Source organism: Medicago sativa, chromosome 8 (assembly GCF_051527215.1).
Source record: "Medicago sativa cultivar Bolivia chromosome 8, Bolivia_mono, whole genome shotgun sequence".
In the NCBI taxonomy this organism is placed as follows: domain Eukaryota; kingdom Viridiplantae; phylum Streptophyta; class Magnoliopsida; order Fabales; family Fabaceae; genus Medicago; species Medicago sativa.
Window position 1 is genome coordinate 80,657,416 of NC_140756.1, and position 19,903 is coordinate 80,677,318.

The window sequence follows — 19,903 nt, forward strand, 5'->3', positions numbered from 1 at the left end:
GCACTACATTTCAAGTAATGTTGTTCATTGCCATGACGTTTTTCCCTAAAGCTGAAGAGATGGTAAAGCTGATTTTGTGGTAAGGTACTGTGAGTTTGAATGAACTTTAATGGAAGAGTCGCTTGCGTACATTTGAGTACAGGTTTACAATTGAACCTCCTTTTAAAGGAAATAACAAATAAAATCTATTGACAATTTTAAAAAGCCTATATGAAAAGAATAATATATTTTCAAATAAATGATAGTGATAATTCGTTTAATTAATCATTGCACATCAATTCAAATTTAAATACTGTTTTTAAAAAAAAAAGAAGTTAGAGTGGCTGATTGTTCACAAATCGTAGTCTGATTTATGTTACTACTGTTCAAGATTCTGTTTACAAATGCAGTACGTAGTACTGTACTAATTTCCTCAATATAATTTATTTAACATTCAGACAGTTTCTGAAAAAGGAGTTTGGCTTAGCGACTTTGATGGTAAAGCTTAGTGTAGTGTACCGTTGCTTAAACCTACCACACCACACAACAGTATGGCTAGTCTAAGAGTAACAGCAATATCAGCAAACTCCATAGTACAGTCTATAAATTGAATTTTAAAGTAACATTTCCAAAGGTCAAAAAGAATGGCTGCAATGTAATGATGTGACGTCCTTCGTCTTGTACTTGCTTACTTAGAGTTAGAGGCCCCAATCTGCCTCAAAAGCATGTCTAAAATGGCACGATCCTTTTTTTGGTGAATGATCAAAACGGCAATTTCTTTGGAGTCGTTATATAGAGAAATGATTCTTTATCATTCAAAATTTTGATATCAAAGTGATGACGATTAAGGGAGTATGAGTAAAGTACTATAATATCTTTGAAAATACTCGTACTTACACATACATATTCAAGGAACATTCTTTAACTTCTTAAGCATTGATACCTCATAGGTACTTTCATTGTGGAAGAAAAATAGAAGAAAGCTTAATGAATAGAGGTGCTCCTTTAAACATCTACTCTATGTATGTTCTGCATCATTTTAATATTAAAATACAATGATATAATAATATTATTGATGATCATAGTTAATAATTTTTTATAAGATTGAATTGGAGGGATTAAATGTTTACTAAATATTACTATTAAAAAATTATAAATAAGCGATGCATTCATCTGAAATCTATTGAAGTATTCAAAAGCATATTTTTCCATTGTAAATGATCTTAAACCATCTTCAATGGACGGAGCTCGACTACATAAACCTTGGTACCTAATAGGTATCTCCATTTAAGAGAAAATGTGATCAAAATTTTTTTTTAAGCACCACCTCTCTCCTTGAGTCCCAAATCTATTTAATATTAAAATATAATGAAATAAAATTATTGATAGATGATATAAATTTAGTAATAGATATAATTTAAGAAATTTACGTAAGATGTTGAGTTGAAGTGATATAATATTTATTAGATACTACTATTAAAAAATTATAAATGAATGATGTGTCTACATGAGACCCACTTAAGTATAAATAATGAAATTCTCCATTGTTGATGTTTTAATGTCCACTTTAGATATCTAAGTATCTATACCCTTCACATTAGAACTAAAATAAACCAACAAATTATAAAATGTGATATCATTTTAACACAATTATATTTTTATTATATACAAAAAATAGAAAAAGATGGACTCTATTTCTCACGACATAACACTAACACAAGGTACACAGCACTATACTTTTTTTTTTTTTTTGAAGAAATACACAACACAGTACTTAAAAAGTTAGTAATATAACAGTGTAGTAGAGAGGCTACTATTTTTATAATCAAGAAGGATTAGTTAATTAATTAATACCTAGTCAGTCTTTCCCTATTTGCTCTTCACTCTGCAAAACCCTACAATATATTATATATAGTCACTATTAGATTAGCAGAAAGCTATATGTGACAGCCACATGCACTACTCGATCTGTGTTGTTTATGTACATTTATACAACAATAGGAAGTAAGTACTACTATCAGTTTTCATGTTTATATATATGCATACATATGCATAATCTTCCTTTTAACACATTTTTTTCTCTAGAAAATCTGATTAATCATTCTTCTCTCTCTGGTGGTGCTTTGCTCCCATAACAATACCTTCTTGTTCATCTCAGGTTAGTTCTCTGATATGTTATGTTTAATTATTTATTCATCTTTAAATTAATTAATTATTTAAAAGCTAGCTTTGCTGAATGAAAACTCTAATGTACTTTACAGAGTGTAAAATGTTATTAATATACAACACCAAGCTTTGTTATGTTAAGAGCCAGAAAATCAAGCTACCTCACCATTCATTCTCCCAGGTAATTAACTCTTCATTGCATTCAATTTTGTTTTTAATAATTGTAAGCACAATTTAGTTTCTTTAGTTCTGGTTTTCATTATTTTACCTTATGTTATATAATAAGTAATTATTTGAATTTTTAGTTTCAATTCATTGTAGCATCTCTGTATATACGAAAGAGAGATATGGAGATGATTTTTTCTTTTTTGACGAAATATAGGAGATGATTTAGTCTATGATAAGATTTAGTCTATGATAAATAGGTAGGCATTGACATTTGACTTATGTCTAGTATATACAAGATCTTGGGAATTTCTTAGAGATCATTTTTGTTTAGGTAACCTAATCTACGAAGGTGATGACTAGAGACATGAAAGAATCGAATATATTAATTCAACGTTTTTTTAATCATTAAATTCAATGTTAAAAAGGATAAAATTTGTAATTGTTTATGTTTTTTAATAAAAAATAGAATCACCATAATTTTTCTTAGAATATAATCGGTATTCAAATAATTAGATTATTCACTTGTGCAAGACTAAAATGTATTTTTCTTATTTTGTGAAGGAAACTAAGTTTTTCATATATTATGAATTTATGAGGGACTCAATTAAGTTTTTTTTTTCTTTTTCTTGAAAAATCAATTAAGATTTTCTTATTTTTCAGTATAACATGCAATATTACCTTATACTTTCAACTGAACCAAATAAACATCACCATCCCCATTTTTTAATACCATAATGATTCAAAATACATAACATTACAAAACACAATTGTACAAACAAATTTAAAACACAATGGTCAGACAAATACAATCAACAAAATAAGTAGGAAATTATTAAACACAATACAAACCAGCAAAAACAATTGGGAAGAAAGAGGAACACGATGATTCTTTTTATTTACGGATTTTTAAATAAATTGGGGGCAAGAATATGAACAAATTATGCGATATGAACCCTTCATGGATAAAGAAAGAGAGGGGAAAGAAGATTAAATTTTCTGATTTACTAGATATTTAAAAAAAATAAAATTGAGGACCAAATTATCTCCAAAATTTTTAGATATTTAAAAAAAAATTGAGGATCAAATTATCCCCAAATATTTTTGTGGGACCTAAAAGTTCATTACGCTGGATTTAAATACACGAGGTCAACCACATGACAAATGAAGCGACACACCAACTTTGTACGATTCAACAATGCCTAAAATTGGTTTTGTAAAAAAAATGATAGAAAACTAAAACAATTGATAGAAGAACACAAGTTATTTTTGTTAACGAGTGTGCGGATTAACTTGCTAGATAACGACTTTTTCAAAGTCTGATGTTGGTATTGATTTAGTCATGTTGGCACATGCAGACATACTCATCCACTTCATTCTTATGTTCATTTGATTAATTGAGTTTTCACCTTTTTCGTAGAGATTGAACTATTTCTTTTCAACACAATCTTTATAAGGTTAACAAATGTGTGGATTAACTTGCTTGACTATTTCTTTTCAACACAATCTTTATAAGGTTAATGAAATTGAATTAGTAAAATCATTAATTAATAAAAAATAAAAAGAATCCCATAACACACACATTAAATCCAAAATCAACGATCTATCAAATCAAAGTTTATAGAGAGCCATACCAAAACTGCCCTAACTAATTGGAATGAATTCTCTTATATGTAATTTATATATGATCGAGAGAGAGTAAAATATGATCTCTAATGTTAATCAGAGAGAAACACGCAAAAAATTGAAATCAATTAAACTTGAATGTTTACTTCCTCCCTCGTGGATAAATCACACACAAGGAAATCCATTCACCAAGCTAATATATCCAGGCTGCCCTTTACATGTCAGCGATAACCCAATCAAATATCTATAAAAATAAAATCAAACAAATGAAATGAGTAAACCACTAAATTCGTCCATATTCTTATAAGTCATTCTCACACCACCCCTTGCTGGAACTTTCTAATTGGGGGCAGCTGCCCCCACTTTTTATAAGTTCCTCCTCTAATTTGTTACTCGTTAAATATTTTAATTTTTTGCCCTTACTTAATATAATGTCTCGTCCCTCGAGGAAACTTAGATCATAAAATAAGTTTTATATTTTGTTTAAAAATCAAATGCGCGTTATGAAAATGATTTATTTTTTGCTAATAAAACATTATCTGAGTTGGATCTCAAACGACAACATGACCTCATGAAGAGCGATAGAGGACGTCGATGAAGCTTCTCGGCGGGGGTGTTGTATTTGAAGCTTAAAACTTTGTTTGCGAGTTCGGAGGGGAAAACTTGGGAAAAAAGGAATGTGCTAGTGGAAGAAATAGAGGAAAATGTGAGGGGATAGCTTTGGGGGGTTAACTTTTCTTCATGATACTCTACCTTATCATTTGGGGAACTAAAAAATTGCATTGGAGAAGGTTTTGGAGGGTTTGTATGAATTCTTCAAATTTAATCTATGTTGTTGTATTATTTTTAAAATTAAAAATATAGTAATCATATGCATTAATTTATCATTCTCTAAAAAACTACTCTTTTAAATTTTTTGAAAAATTTCTTCATTTTTCCTCATATTTTCACCCTTCAAAGTCTTCTCTTCCCCTCCCCTCCCCTCCAAACTCGCAAACAAACCAAAGTCAACTTTTAATTGAGGTGAGGGAGAGGTCTAATATAATAAAATATGTACATTTCTCATGTGCATAAGTTCTTTTATAGAAAGGGTAGCAGGAGAAATGAGTATAATCATATGAGGTCATCCAATGATTTACGTCATAATTGCTGAATTACCCGCCGATCTATATCATGTCGTTACTGATTATTGTGTATGTTGAGGTGCAGACTGCAGCGTAGTAAAGTTCATTTTGCCTGGGCCTTTGGCCAATACTCACAACAAAATATATAAAATGAAAATATAGTACAAGAGGTAAGATAAGATTAGGGGTGGACATCGGTCGGGTTCGGGCGGGTTCGGGCCCGAACCTTCGACCCATCCCAACCCTTCGGTTTGTGTATAGCAATCCATTTATGCCCATTTTTCTTCTTCGGTTTGTACGGGTTCGGGTCTTTCGGGTCACGGGTTTATCGGCCGGGTATGCGCGGTTTTGAAGATTCAGAAGAAAAAAAAATTGAAAAAACAGTATAGTATCCTCAGATCTGTGTATTCATCAATACATCAACCAAGATGAAGAAGAACAAGAAAACTGAGATTTGAGAAGAATAAGATTAAGAAGAAGCTAAAGAAGTGGAAAGAGGAGGAAGATAGTCTATAGAAAAACAAGAGAGTGATAGAGCATGTTGTTAGCTTAGAGAAGATAATCTAGAGAAGCAATGAGATGATGAAGCTGAAGCATGCCTGCGTTTGCGTTTGAAGAAGCAGGGAGAGAGATTCAAGTTTGCAGGTAGCTTTCAATGAAAATTAAAGGAAAATAAATACTAGTAAATACTAGTGGTAAACATAAATAAATGATATAAAGAAGTACATTAGTCAAAAAAGGTTATCATTATAACTGTTTCAAAACAATTAATTGTAGTAGATAATTAAAATAAATGCAATACAACTGTGAGAGAAAGCCAACAGTTTTCAAGAGAGAGCAGTGGTTTTGCAGTCTATGTGTGGTTTTGCAGGTTGTGTCTCTCAAAAGAGGAAATATTACAGCCTGTGTGAGGGTTTCAAACGTGAATAAATTAAAATATTATAGTGTAACTCGGGCGGGTTCGGGTACCCGCGGGTGAATATCCTTTACCCGCCTCTGCCCATGTCTACCCTTCTGAACCCGCATTTATGACCCGTTTGACCCGCAGACCCGCTTGAACCCACTCAGATCGGGTTTTTTTTCGGTTTTTTTCGGGTTGGGCCGGGTCGCGGGTCCTTGTCCAGCCCTAGATAAGATAGTTGCTCTTTAAACACTTCAATTTCGATTCCGATTGAGTCGTAACTTTCGTTTGATTAATTTTGTGTGTAACAACCGATCAGATCATAACTCTCAACTTACTTTATTTAAGAAGGTAAGCAATTGTAAGATACCTAAAGAGCAACTATCAAGAGGTAATTCAATTATTTTTAAAAAAAGAGGTAATTCAATCAATTTACATTTCAAAATCCAAAGTCAACATGATGATGATCTACTTTAATCGTGTCCCTCCGGTCCTATATATAAGAAAAATTTCAAAAAATTTGTTGGTCTTATTTATAAGAAAGTATCACAATTTTTGAGGTGTAGTTATTACTTAAAAGATTTTTCTGCCCCTTATTTAATGTTTATTTAATGTTTGTCTTTTTAATATTAGTGAGTGTATTTAATACTTCACAATTTTTTATGAGGGTATATTTGTAAAAATGTTCAAAAACTACATTAATTAATGAGTGTATTGGTTTTGATATTTTTTGGTTTTTCTTCTTATATTAAGGACCGGAGGGAGTAATATCGTAAAAAAATAGAAAAATAAAAACATATGAAAACCTCCCCTAAAAATAAAAACATATGAGAACCCAATACAAACCAAAATCCATACAAATTGCATGATATAAAAAGAGATGTATTTTGATAAAGAGTAGTAGTGTTATGAACAACCATTTGGTTGATAACTTATGGGACAACCATAATTTACAAAGGAAAAGTAGGTATTTGCATAAAAACCAATGAAATAGAGAGATAAAGTAAAAAATAATGTGAGTATTAGAGAGAAAGTTGTCACATAATGGATGTTCAAATATAATTTCTCTTTGATAAAAGTAAAACCTCTTGTTATTTGGATATGAAATAATATAATTTTGTAATTTTCAAGTTTTTAACTTCAAATATTGATATGTTGGAACAATAGTTAAATAATAGTTTCAAACATCGAAAAGATTAGTCAAGATAAGTCATTGACTTGGTTGCTCTTTTAAAGATATTTTGTGGTACTGTCCAATTTTTTTGCAAACAAAATATCAACCACGACGTCCCTAAGATAAAACAGCTCATCTGCAACTGTTTCAGACTCCTATTGCACTGTATGACCCATTCTAAAAATACACCTTCAATATAATACTAAGACCACTTGAATTCAAAACAATTGAATGTGGTACTGTGACAACTCTACTATGGTATTGGAACCACTCAAATATAATGCTACCACCATTCTAACCTCTAACTTCAAATATCAAAAGAGACTATACTCTTAAAATCATTCTTTTTAATTTCGAAGAGACAATATATCTCAAAAGAGACTATGATCTTAAGAATACTTTTAATTTTAAAAGGACAAAATTCGAATGCTCTTAATACCAATTTTGATTTCGAAGGGAGATTATATATCAAAAAAGGACTATGGTCTTAAGTACATTGTTAATTTTGAAATGACAGAAAAGAAAGAGAAGTGACTCGAAAATGCATGGTGCAGATATAAATTTATCGATAACTCGATAAATTTTTTTGGAGTGGTTTGATGTGAGGTAGAACTTTTCTTTATATAGGTGAGGAGACATGAGGGATTACAAATCTGATAGTCGAGATCATTTGACCGTAAGAGAATCAACGATACGATCTTCCCTCATTGAAGAACATACATATTGATAGTTGACTAAGGAAGGGTGTGCACAAGCGTGTGCTCAGCATGCGTTGTCTTGTATCAAACGCATGTTGAGGCGTGCAAAATACTTACTTATGAATGACATGTATCCAAACTAGCACATTTCAAAAAAATATTAATAAATTTAAGGATTCTGGTCATTAAAAAATAATACACCACACAAAGAAGAACGACAACAAGGGACTAAAATTACGAGAGACCAAAATGAATCTTCACTTTATTGTTTATGTTGATTAACATTATTGATTCTGACATTTCTTAACATAAAAAATTGGCTCTAACATATGCATAACACATTTAGAATCTCGGAGCCTAATTTCTCCTCTCAAAACCCCTTGTTTTCTCGTCATTATATTTACATTTGCTTGCTAAATAGTAGAAGTATATTTTTTTTAATTTTAAAAAGAAGTATATGACACATTGGCCCTAAGATTTCTAAAAAAAAAAAAATAGAAGTATATTTTTTTTCATGAAATAAATAATAGGATTGTCATAAAAAAAAGAAACACAAAATTCTTATATTTACTATGGAGAAAGTATGACATGATTATATATAGGAAAATAGGTGTTTTCTACCTAAAAATAAAATGATATATTAATAGAAGATCACACACTCCAGCACAAATCCAACAAGTGTTAACAAGAAAAAGAGAGTTGAGTCTTGAATTTTTTGATCATATCGTGTTTGGGCCTTGCAATCACTCACCCGTGAATCATATTAAAAACAACACTATAGTTTAGTCTTGATCATGAACATTTCTAGTCAAGACCTTAATCTCCTCCATAAGTTAGAAGTGTCCCATTCAATAGATAAAAATGTTTAATGTGGTATTTAAGTCTTAAAGTTATCCAACCTAATCTGACTATATGGTCTTTTGAATTGAAGTACATCATGATTCTAATCAAGTGCTAAATAGCCTTAAGCTTGCTTCCAACGACTGAACCCCAACTAAGATAACTATAGAGTGAGTAAACCATCAAGCTACTATATGATTTTGTAGGCACTTTCAATTAGCTCAACGAGATTATGAATATTAAAAAAAGTTTCTCACTCTGTCAAATTTTACTCACATCATTTTAGTCTCCTAAGGACACTCTTTAAGAGTCTAAAATAGTAAGTTAATGATCTTGTAACTTTGGAACTTGCATATTGTATGCATTGAAAATTAAAGTGTTTTTAGTAAAGAATTTCCTAATGCTTAAAGAGTACCCTTAGGACACTCGTTAGCAACACCTTTATTATATATATGCTTTAGGTTTTTTTCCATGTTTCCATGAGTTGAGTCAACAATATTGGTATCTAATGAACAAGAACAAGAACAAGAAACAAAAGTGAGAGACAGAGGGAGTACTGAGGTGAAATTAAGCTGCAGAAAGAGTTAGGGGGAAAGAAAAACACATTGTCCTGGTTTGCAATTATTTACTTTACTTGCCCTAATAATAACAACCATCTTTTTACCCAAAAAGAGAGAGACGACACTTGATGTTCTATTTCAGACCAATCATCTTTTATTTCATTGGTGTTTTCCATTTGTGCTAGCTATATACGCGTCAATCACTACTGTCCAGCTTAGGGTTTCTTAGCCCTACCTAAGGCTTTTCATAATCATAAAACAACCTTCTCTTCTGCTTAACCCTATCTGCATAATTTTGGATTTGCTATATTCTTTATCTGATTTCTGGATCCGGGTATATTTTATCCTATTTTTTTGTTTTGTCATGTTTTCAATTCTTTCCTTTTCATGAATTTTTCTACCAATAACAATGATTGTGGTATCCTAGGAGAAAAGCCAAAAAGGGTTTCAGGTCAAAGGGTCTGTAAGCTGAAAATGGTGATTTTGTTTGGTTGATATTAAGAGATATTCTTCTTCTCCTTTCTCATAACTTCTCTTGAATAAAGGATTTGGATTTGGTTACTAATTTACCAGAAATGGAAGCATTTTCAGCTTTTGTAGTGTCTTTTAGGGCATCGTACAAGATTTTATTTTTCTTGTACTAATTTCATTTTATTTTCAAGTTTAAAGATTTTTTATTTTTTTTACAATATAAATATAAAGAAGTTGGTTTCATTAGTTTGTGAGTGTTTGGTCATCTATGGATTTGTTTCCAAATTAAGGATGTTTCCAACTGTTCAGATCTGAGATCTGGTTTTCATTTTCTTCATATGGGTGATTTTCTAGGTTTTGTTTTAATGACAGATGTTGACAGTTGTTAGAAATATACTTATGTGTTGGAGTAGAACCCACATATATTTATCTCTCCAAAAACACCCAACCGCACTATCACTCTAATGGCCTTTGATATATGGGGGATGGTGGGTTTCTGGTTGTTCATGGTTTTAGGGTATCTGTGTGTTGCTGTTGTCATTTTAGGGGTCTGCTTGTTTCTAGGATCCATGGATTGGATGAAATGAGATGATAGGCATGAAATTTCAATTCTGATTGTGAAGGCAGAGGTCCTATATTTCTGTTTTGTGCAAAACCAGCAGTTATTCATTATCCAGATACTCTTTTCAATTTTGTGACAGTATGAAGCATACTTGATGATATTGGAGGGATTTAAAGAATTAATTTTTCTTCATTCTTCCTAAAATAACACTCTACAAATAGACATGACTTGGTGATTGCTCTACAAACTCCTTAGGGTTGCCTAACCTATCGGAATGTTTGTTTTAATTTCCGATAGACAATTTTTGTTTTAAATTTAAAAGTGTATCGGAAACTAGCTTTCGATTTTTGTTTTCGTGAAATTTTGAGCAAATTAGGTGGTTCTTTTTAGCAATCTTCTTTTGTCTTAAGGTATTGGACACAGGTTGCACTTGGCTGACTTTGTGTTTGGTGACTTTGGTGTATGCCTCAAGAGCCAAACAACTCAAACTAAGGTTTCAAGTCTCAAAATTTTGAGCCAACTAATTAATATTTAATCATTTGAAAACGGAAAAACAAAGTGAAGACGCGTAAAAGTGAAGTGAGTCATATGAAATAATCTTTTGAAATAATCACTACATTTTTTCAAGTCTCAAATCTTAGCTTGGTCATTGTTGATGCTCTTAGCATACCACTCTAACATATTTTGGGCTTCTGGCTGGTATTGTAGTCTACTATCTTGATTTATAGGACTTCTAAAGTTCTATTAGGTAAGAGGTTGAAATATTTGTTGTATTGCAGCGCCCCTTACAAGTCACAAATTATACAAATTGATAATCTAAACTCTTCTTTTGACTCAATGCTTAGATACGCGTTTCACCCTAGTTTCTTGCATCCCAATGCATTTTGGTCGAGACTTTGTCAAAGCTACAAATGTTAGCTTCTGAGTGTTCGTGCGTTTGATTAACATCTCACCGTATAATCTAAACTTTTTTTATGTTTGAAAGGACAGATAATCTAAACTTAAAACTCAAAAGTACCACAATTAATAAACGTACTTTTAGCATGAAAATAAATTCTTATTATTTAACAAGAAATTCAGAAGGAAAAAAAAAAATGAAAATTCCTGTACTGAAACAGGAGTAGTAATAATTGAAACTTTATAGATTCTTTCTTTGTTTCTCTCTTTGGTAGAAATAAGAAGACACAAATCAGCCACACCACACGAGAGGGAGTGGCAGTGCAGTTGATACTCTGAACAAATACAGTATAAAAATTAAAAACCGTTCACTTGTTGGTCTCTTTGCTGCTAAATACAAGCCAGCCAAGAGAAATTCTTAGGTGGTCCAGGACCAAGAAATTTTCTTTTGTCACAACCAAAGAAAGAAGAGAGAGAAGAGAGAAAATGGAAAGTATTTGTTTATTTGTGAAGAGAGAGAAGACAAAAACTCTATGTGTGACCAAACCAAATTTCTTGGTCCTGGTTCACACAAGAGTTTCTCGCCGGCCAATGCCATATAAAGGACTCCTATTCTATATGCTATGCTATTCAATCTTATCTTTTCCTTTGTTGACTGCTGACTTTTGACCGCGTGCAGTTCATGAAATGCAATGTAATGGAATATGCTATATTCATACATAAATCAAAGCAAACAGCCATGTTCAAAATAATTCACCATGAATTTCTCATTTTGGGATTATAAATTATACTACATTTTTAAAATTAACTTATTAAGAGAATTTATTCATATAAAATTATATTGTAGAATGTCAACATTTGTGCTTACCAAAACCTATAAATGGACAATTCATTTAGTCGTTATATATATTGAGAGGAACTAATTATGGAAAATGAAAGCAAATACACCTGTTAAGTGCGGCTGTATATATTCATGAATTGACTCATTCACGGTACATTCATTGTATGTAACTAGCTATGATTACATCTGACATATGGACTCCAAGTCTCCACCCAACCACGTATACAACCCTGCATAAAGAATTAAGGGCATTTTGTTTTGTTTTTTTATCTACTAGGGAGGACACATTTTTGTTAATTTTTGCTTGAAACATTTTAGTATTCTTTGATGGGGATGTCTAATATGATAAAGTTTTTTGTTGGAGTGTAGGCTGAATAGTTTGTCTCCTTATCCCTCTACTGCTTAATTAACAAGTCAATATTATAGCTCCATAAAAGATATTGATAGAGTTTAATATTTCATTACAAGTACATAATTTGTTTATTTTAAAGGATCCAGATCCTTTGCAGCAGTTACAAAGCTGTTGTATGTAACTGTAAGTGCAAGTTGATCCATTATTCTTACGTTCATCATTGAAAAGAACTTTATAAGAAGAAATTCTAGCTAGAACCACGTATATATGATTTAAGAAATTAAACATCAGACAACTGGAAAATAAATAGATAGATAAAAAAGGCCATTTGTAAAATGACATATGTTGAAGGAAAAAAGACACAATATACGTACCAAATAGTTTGTCTTTGTTGAGTATTTCATTGCTGTCTTGGAAAAAAAATCTCATTAGACCCTATTGTGTTACTGGCTTGGAAGACACGTTTGCAACATCCCAACATATATTGGACATAATTGTCCCTTACAAGCACTGGATATAAATTTCTTATTTTTGTTGAAGGGTACATATGATATGGACCTAAAAAATGTATATAAATGGACCCTTTATTTTTAATAAAATATTATATAAAATTTACTATTTTATTAAAAATGACAAGGGTCAACCTTTATACCATTTTTAGGATGTTCATATATTAGACAAATTTGTTTTTGGATAGCATAACATGTTGAAGTCAAGTAGCTATCCCTTTTCAATATATTTATAGACTTGAGGGAAGTTCGGGACATCATCATATTCAACTTAGCAACCATACAAGTGAAATTGAACACCACATCTTAATCCAAAATGTTAAAGTATTGGGTATATTTGTCATCTTACTTATATGTTGTTTAACTTTTAACTAATCATAAACTTCCGTATGTACAAAGATTTAATATTGATGTGGTGATTGAAGCTCTTATGAAGATCTAGTTTTTTTAAATAACAAATATTAATAGCTAGTTGTTAGAGATGTTGGTAAGAGAATTTCTTTATCTCTTCAACTCATATGTTACTTCCCTAAACCACCTAACCATATCACTCTATAATCGAAAATCTAGCTGAAAAAACACTACTCCCTCCGTCCCAATTTAATTGACCTACTTTGGTTTTTCACACAGATTAAGAAAAGTGTATAAATAAAGGGGAAAGTGGAATATATTGTATTGGGAATGATAAAAGTAGTATTATTTAGTGTTATATTGTATTGGAAATGATGAAAGTTGTATTGAAAATTGAAATAGGTCAGTTATTTTGGGACACTTTTTTTTAGAAAATGGGTCAGTTATTCCGAGACGGAGGGAGTAATATATACCCATATTTTTTTATTGAATGGCAATAATTTTCATATTATTGTTTTTGTCTTGTTTATATAGACAAGTTCTGCTAGGTGATATATGCACCACTCTTCCACTTCATCACCCTAACCTTCAAGTAATTAATATGCAGGTAATCTATTCTAATTTTAAACTTATGTGCAAACAACTTATAACAAAAACTACAGCTACTACTGTATTTTGCCAATATACAAACCAAATTTCTTCATGCATCCAATTATAAAATTAATTTCTATATTCATCTAAGCCTAACAAATTTAGAGCCTGTTTAGTTTGCCTTTTCAACACCAAGAAGTGATTCTACAACCTTCAAAAGTGAAAAACTGAGTTTTTAATGGTGTTTGGTTTGGCTTTTAAGAATTGATTCTATCCTCCAAAAGCAATTATCCTTAAAGCTACAAATCCTAGCTTCTAGCTTTTCTAGAATCAATTCTACATTAAATTTTCTATTTTGATTATTACAACCTATTATTTTCCTTTATTGCCCTTTATCAATTCTCCTTCTTTTTGCTATGTAATTTAATTTGATGAACCAAATTTAATTAGAAAACTTAACGAACCAAATTAGCCCCCGAAAAATGTTTATGGTCATGACTTACCAAATTTTGAATTTTTCTTTACGGTGTCCCCATTCAAATTTACTGTATTTTTTCTTTTACATATCTTTTACGCTATATTTTATCATTTTTGGCAACTAACTCTAGTATTATTTAACTTAAATATATTTTATCAAAAAATATAAATTATATGAACAAATATTTTGTAAAAAAAATTAGTTTAATGATCGTATTTATTATGTTTTAAATTAATATATAGAAAATTTATTTATTTAAATTAAATAATATATCTACATTTAGTATTGATCTACATATACATTCGACTAAGCACATTTACTTGAATTTAGCTATGTCCATTTTAGTAATTATACATTCAAAAGCAATTTTGATAAAAACTATCCAAACAACATTCAGTTTGTTTAATCAATTCTGCATTATTGTATCCAAACATAAATCAATTCTCTCAAAATCAATTCTGTCAGAATCAATTCTATCAGAATCAATTCTATTAGAATCAATTATATCCAAAGCTGAACTAAACACACACTAAGTAGATATATATCGCATGACCAAGTGTTAAATCGATTTTTTTTTTCTCAATAAAAAAAAAAAAGTGACCTCCATAAACATTGGCTAAATGCATAATATATTATAGTTTGGGAAACAATTTTAAATACATCCTCATCGGACGAGTAACCCTAACCTTCTTCAAGGGACGGTTGGACTTTGAGAGAAGAAAAAACAACTACAGCATGTGGAAATATGTCAGGTAGGATCAGGAACACTGTTATGTAAATGGATAGGACATCAATAGCAGCAGCATTAAATTGAACACACCAACTCCATGTCAAAACTAAAATGTAGAGTTATAAAACTAATTACTGCATATATCCACCAGATTGGGAGAAAAATCAATCAGTTATTTTTCTTTATCATCAATTAAAAACACCCCTTACAAGAGACACATATATAAATTGTAAACTTGTACCAATTTCAAGGTCTGGAACAGAAACAAACAAGAAAGTGGCAACACTTTAAATAGAGATGACATACACACACAACAATATTTATGAAATATTTTTTCCGAAATTCTGAAGATACCTCACCACATAACATTCCAAAAGGAAAGGAAAGAAATAACACATCAATGCATAATGCATTTTATTCTGAGCCTGACTGACACAAAAAGGAGGTGGTGATGATAAGGGGTGCAAGTACGGTAGCATGTTAATTAGATGCGGTTGTTGTATGCCTCCCAATTTTTTTCCATGGATTGGTGAAATTGTTCAAATTGATGCTGCAAACAATTTCATGATTTATATATATATCAGATTACAGATATATATTATACATGCTTCATATATGTATATGCATGGCTAATTTGAACTTACTTGTTGAAGGTTATTGAGAGAATTGAACATCATAGGTGGACTCCATTTGCTCATAATGAACAAAGAATTATCTTCATCTGAATGTTGTTCCTTGGCTTTTTGAGAGTAGCTTGTTTCTACTTCAGCCTCATCAATCAGCTTCACATGATCAAAGGAAGGATGATTCACACCTTGAGTACTCTGATGTGTACCTGCAGATTCTTCCACACTTTCAAAGGGGTTCCAAATGAGGTTAGTTTTTATTCCTTCTTCATTGTATTGCTTTGAATTTGATTCATCAACTAGTGATGTTCTAGCCTTCTTTTTTTCCTTTGTCCTTTCTCTTGCCCTTTCTCTTGCTTTTTCTCTACCTATAGAATTGAATGCACTCTTTCTACAAACCTTATTAGTACTATTTCTTCTCTTCATAACAAGTTTTTGTTGTTGTGGTTCTTCTTGATTTCCAACTTCATTATCCAAGCTTGAAACTCCTTCAGTACATTCAGAAGTTGAAGATGCACTCTTAGTAGGAAAATTAACATTTTTCTCTCTTGCAAGGTGTTTGATCTCAAGTTTGGATTGGTTGAGCAACCAGTCCACTGTTTTGCTTGCTTTTTCAAAGCCTAACATATCTTGAAGACCAAAAAACCTCTTTGCAACTTCAAGTGACAATCTCATTCTCCGATCCCTTAGTCCTTTCGCGGTTTTGATCTTGCTGTGTCGGTCTCTCTTGCTAGATCTTTTTCTTTGGATCTGCTGATCCACTACAGTTTTGCCTTTACCAGCAGCTGCAGGAAGAAGATTGTTGTTAGCTTTGATTGTTGAGTTTGAAGGCCGCTGATGATGATCAGTACTGTTGTTATTCATCATCACAACAGGTGGATGATGAAGTTGGAAATCAACATCATGTTGTTGGAGGAAGATTTGGTGGCTGTCTTGAAAGGGATCAATATCATCAGGATAATTAGGGAATTGAAAGAAAGAGAAAGGAGGAAGAGGAAAGGGGGAATGACTGTTTTCAATATCTGTTGATGAAGTTGAGTTGCTTTCAAAGGAACAAAAAGGTGATTTAGAGGAAAATGCTAGGTTATTTCCATTGAGGGAACTGTTTGTTGAATACATATCTGGAATATGTTGAGAATTGAGATTGAGATAGACAGTACTGCACCAAACAGTATTATAAATATATCTTTATTTATATATATAATAACAATAACTATAGCCCTAGCTAGTACATGTCTTGATGATGATATATAGATATAGATATAGCTATAAATTTTGGTTTGGCTTGTTAATTATTGAGACTTTCCAAAGCCCGAGAATGACATGTTAATTCCTCTTTAAGTAAGAGCAGCAACTATTAATTCCATCCTTTTCAGTTCATTTTTGTGTATATTTTCTGCTCCCTGCAAATAAAGGAAGGCATAATTTGATGAGTAAGACAAGTACTATTAATTTTACTTCTATGACATTGCTAGTACCGTGTATATATATATATATATATATATATATATATATATATGTGTGTGTGTGTGTGTGTGTGTTCATGTTGTGTGTGTGAGTGAGTGAGTGATGGTATATATAAATTGTACAGTTGGCTTCTTCAAAAATGCAAAGTACTACACAGTATGAGAATGACAGCACATAGACAATAATAAAAAAAAAAAACCTTATGAGGAGAATAGTATAATTAGCAAGGAAGGAGAGAAGAAAGGGGAGATAAATATAAATAATAAATATGAAAGAAGGTAAAGAATCAAACAAGAGTGATTCAAGAGAGAAATGATATTTGTACAATCATTTTATAATAACTTTTGTGACAACTTTCTCTCTCATACTCACATTATGTTTTTACTTTATCTCACTATTGCTTTGGTTTTTGTGCCAATACACACTTTTTTTTAAAAAAAATATGGTTATCCATTAGGTTGTCAAACAAATGGACCTTCAAATAACACAACTCTTAATGTTTATAGACAAGATCATATGGTTTGCTTTTGAGCAAAAAGTTTATAACCTCTTTAGGGAAGATAAAATGAAAGAAAGTGAGTGGAAAGAAAAAGTTATAGTTTGTGTGTGCCACTTCACGTGGTGGGCACAGCTTGAGAATTGACTGAAAACTAAATCCATCTTCAATCACTTCCCTTACACACCCACACCTTTAATTTCCTACTACTATATATGTATACCAAGCTTATACCATTGACCTTGTATAGAAGTGTGGAGTATGATGCTCCTACACCGGGAATGTACTTGCATCAGATACGTATTAAATACCGACACTTCAAATATATATGTATCTTAAATATCATAATTTTTGTTTTTAAGAAAAGTATATGGATATATATGAGATGCTTTACTAATACACGCAAACATGTACCTTAAAAAATTGAATATAAACAAAGTGAGACAAGGTTGTAGAACGTTAGTGGAGATTTACATTATCCAATTTATAATATATTCTTAACAAATTTATAATCAAATACCATAAAACAAACATACAATTAAACACAATAAAAAAGTGGAAAGATAAACATGTCAGTGTACGTCTTGAACCTAGTACAAATAAAAAATACATATTGACGGACATATTAGTATATATAAAATTGAGTCAACGATCATGAATGAAACAATATATATTTGGGGAAGTTTATACCTCCCTATTTGTTCTTGTTGAATTTGTTTCCCATCTATTTGTTCTCTTTGACATTACTTTGGTATTTGGCATGCTATATATGTTTGGCTTGAAAAAGATATGGTGATGTGGAATGAGCATTCTCTCCTTTAAAAAATTGTTCACAATTATATTTGATATGAGAAATTATATTTGTACAATATTTTTGTGAGAATTTTTAAACAACTTTTTCTCTTACACTCACATGATTTTCTTGTCCTATCTTTTCATTTTTCTCTCTATATTATTTTTGATTAATAAAAAAAGAAGGTTATCATAAAAGTTGTCATCAAATAGTTGTGCAAACATCATTACTCATTTAATATGTAGTGGGAAATATTGAAACATGTTGGAAACCAATTTGACTAAGGAAAAAGATGGGTGAACGTCTATACATCCCTTATACATCTTTTATACACCATGAGTGATATAAATAGAGATATTTGGTGTGATTTATCTATGATGTCGTAGAAAGAGAGATATAAAGAAATCAGTATTGAATAAGTACAGGAGAATAAGGGTGTACAACTAATAGTATATACAGGGTGATATCACACTAATTTCTCATTAATGTTGTTCTCTAGGTACCTAGCAATGACTCACAGACGCCTAAAAAAATACCTCGAACGATATTTAACTATCCTTCTCTACTAAACGGTAGTTAACTATACCGTTTAATACTTCTTTTTAAATTGGTTTAACCAAATTACAAAGCGTCCGAATTATAATTAACTACTGGTGAGATGTATAGATGCCTTATGAGTAATTGATAGATGTCTAAAGAGCGATCTCAATTTATCATGGTAAGCAAATTAGGGTATTTGTCCAAGATAATGACCTCCCGTTCAAATAGTTTATTTTCTTATTATTCTATGTCTTCTTTACTAATATTTATCATGCATTTTTATTCATTAATTCATTGTTTGAAGTTTAGAAAGTAAAAAAACCCACGTGTATGAGTGTGTCTAGCTTGAAACCCTAAAAGGAGATAAGTGGTGGAGAGAGAGTAGAGAGTACAATTATTATTTCTATCCAACCAACCATCCATATGTATGCAGTATACTTGTAGCTAGCTAGCCAATATGCTCCCTTTGACTGGGGTTGCTCAGAACATCACTTTCACCAAAAAGAGATGCACCATCACTCACTCACTCTTTCTTTGTGGTGTATAGCATTGTAGATATATAGTAGATGTCCATGTATGATGTATCTATATCCATCACATCTATTTGAGAATGTTGTACTAATTCCCTCTTCCCATGCGTGCTTATCTTACCTTGATAGATATTTATGGCTAGGTAACCAGTTTTATATCTCTTTTTTGTTTTTATTTTTGTCTTAATTAATGTTTACGTTTAGTAATTTTATATTCGACTGAGAGATAGTAAAATTTGATTAACGATTGTTCTAACTAAAAATTTAAACAAAATTCATTAACCACTTATATCTTATTACTTGATTTAACTCTTTCTTTATAAAGGCCAAGATTTTTACTATTTTGTAAAGATAGTGTGCAATATATAGTGCACATGTGTGCTTGTACTTGCCACTGGGATCTATGTAGAGTATATGACATGTTCTAAACTCTAAA

At 31.1% G+C, this 19,903-nt stretch overlaps 1 protein-coding gene across 1 annotated transcript; it reads right to left on the reverse strand.

Annotated features, from left to right (window-relative positions):
- Positions 1–15,167: 15,167 nt before the first annotated feature.
- Positions 15,168–17,191, reverse strand: LOC146902106 (uncharacterized). Its single transcript, XM_085733644.1, has 2 exons — positions 15,660–17,191; positions 15,168–15,565 (listed from the first exon to the last, which is right to left on the reverse strand). Exons 1-2 carry the CDS (start codon positions 16,758–16,760, stop codon positions 15,500–15,502), a joined length of 1,167 nt encoding a protein of 388 aa, XP_085589770.1. The 5' UTR covers positions 16,761–17,191; the 3' UTR covers positions 15,168–15,499.
- Between the last annotated feature and the right edge of the window lie 2,712 nt (positions 17,192–19,903).

Excerpts from the sequence above, each read along its gene's own strand:
- LOC146902106 (XM_085733644.1), bottom strand. The coding sequence starts at position 16,760 with ATGTATTCAACAAACAGTTCCCTCAATGGAAATAACCTAGCATTTTCC. Across the intron at positions 15,566-15,659 it reads CTCTCAATAACCTTCAACAA|CATCAATTTGAACAATTTCA; the intron begins GTAAGTTCAAAT and ends AATTGTTTGCAG.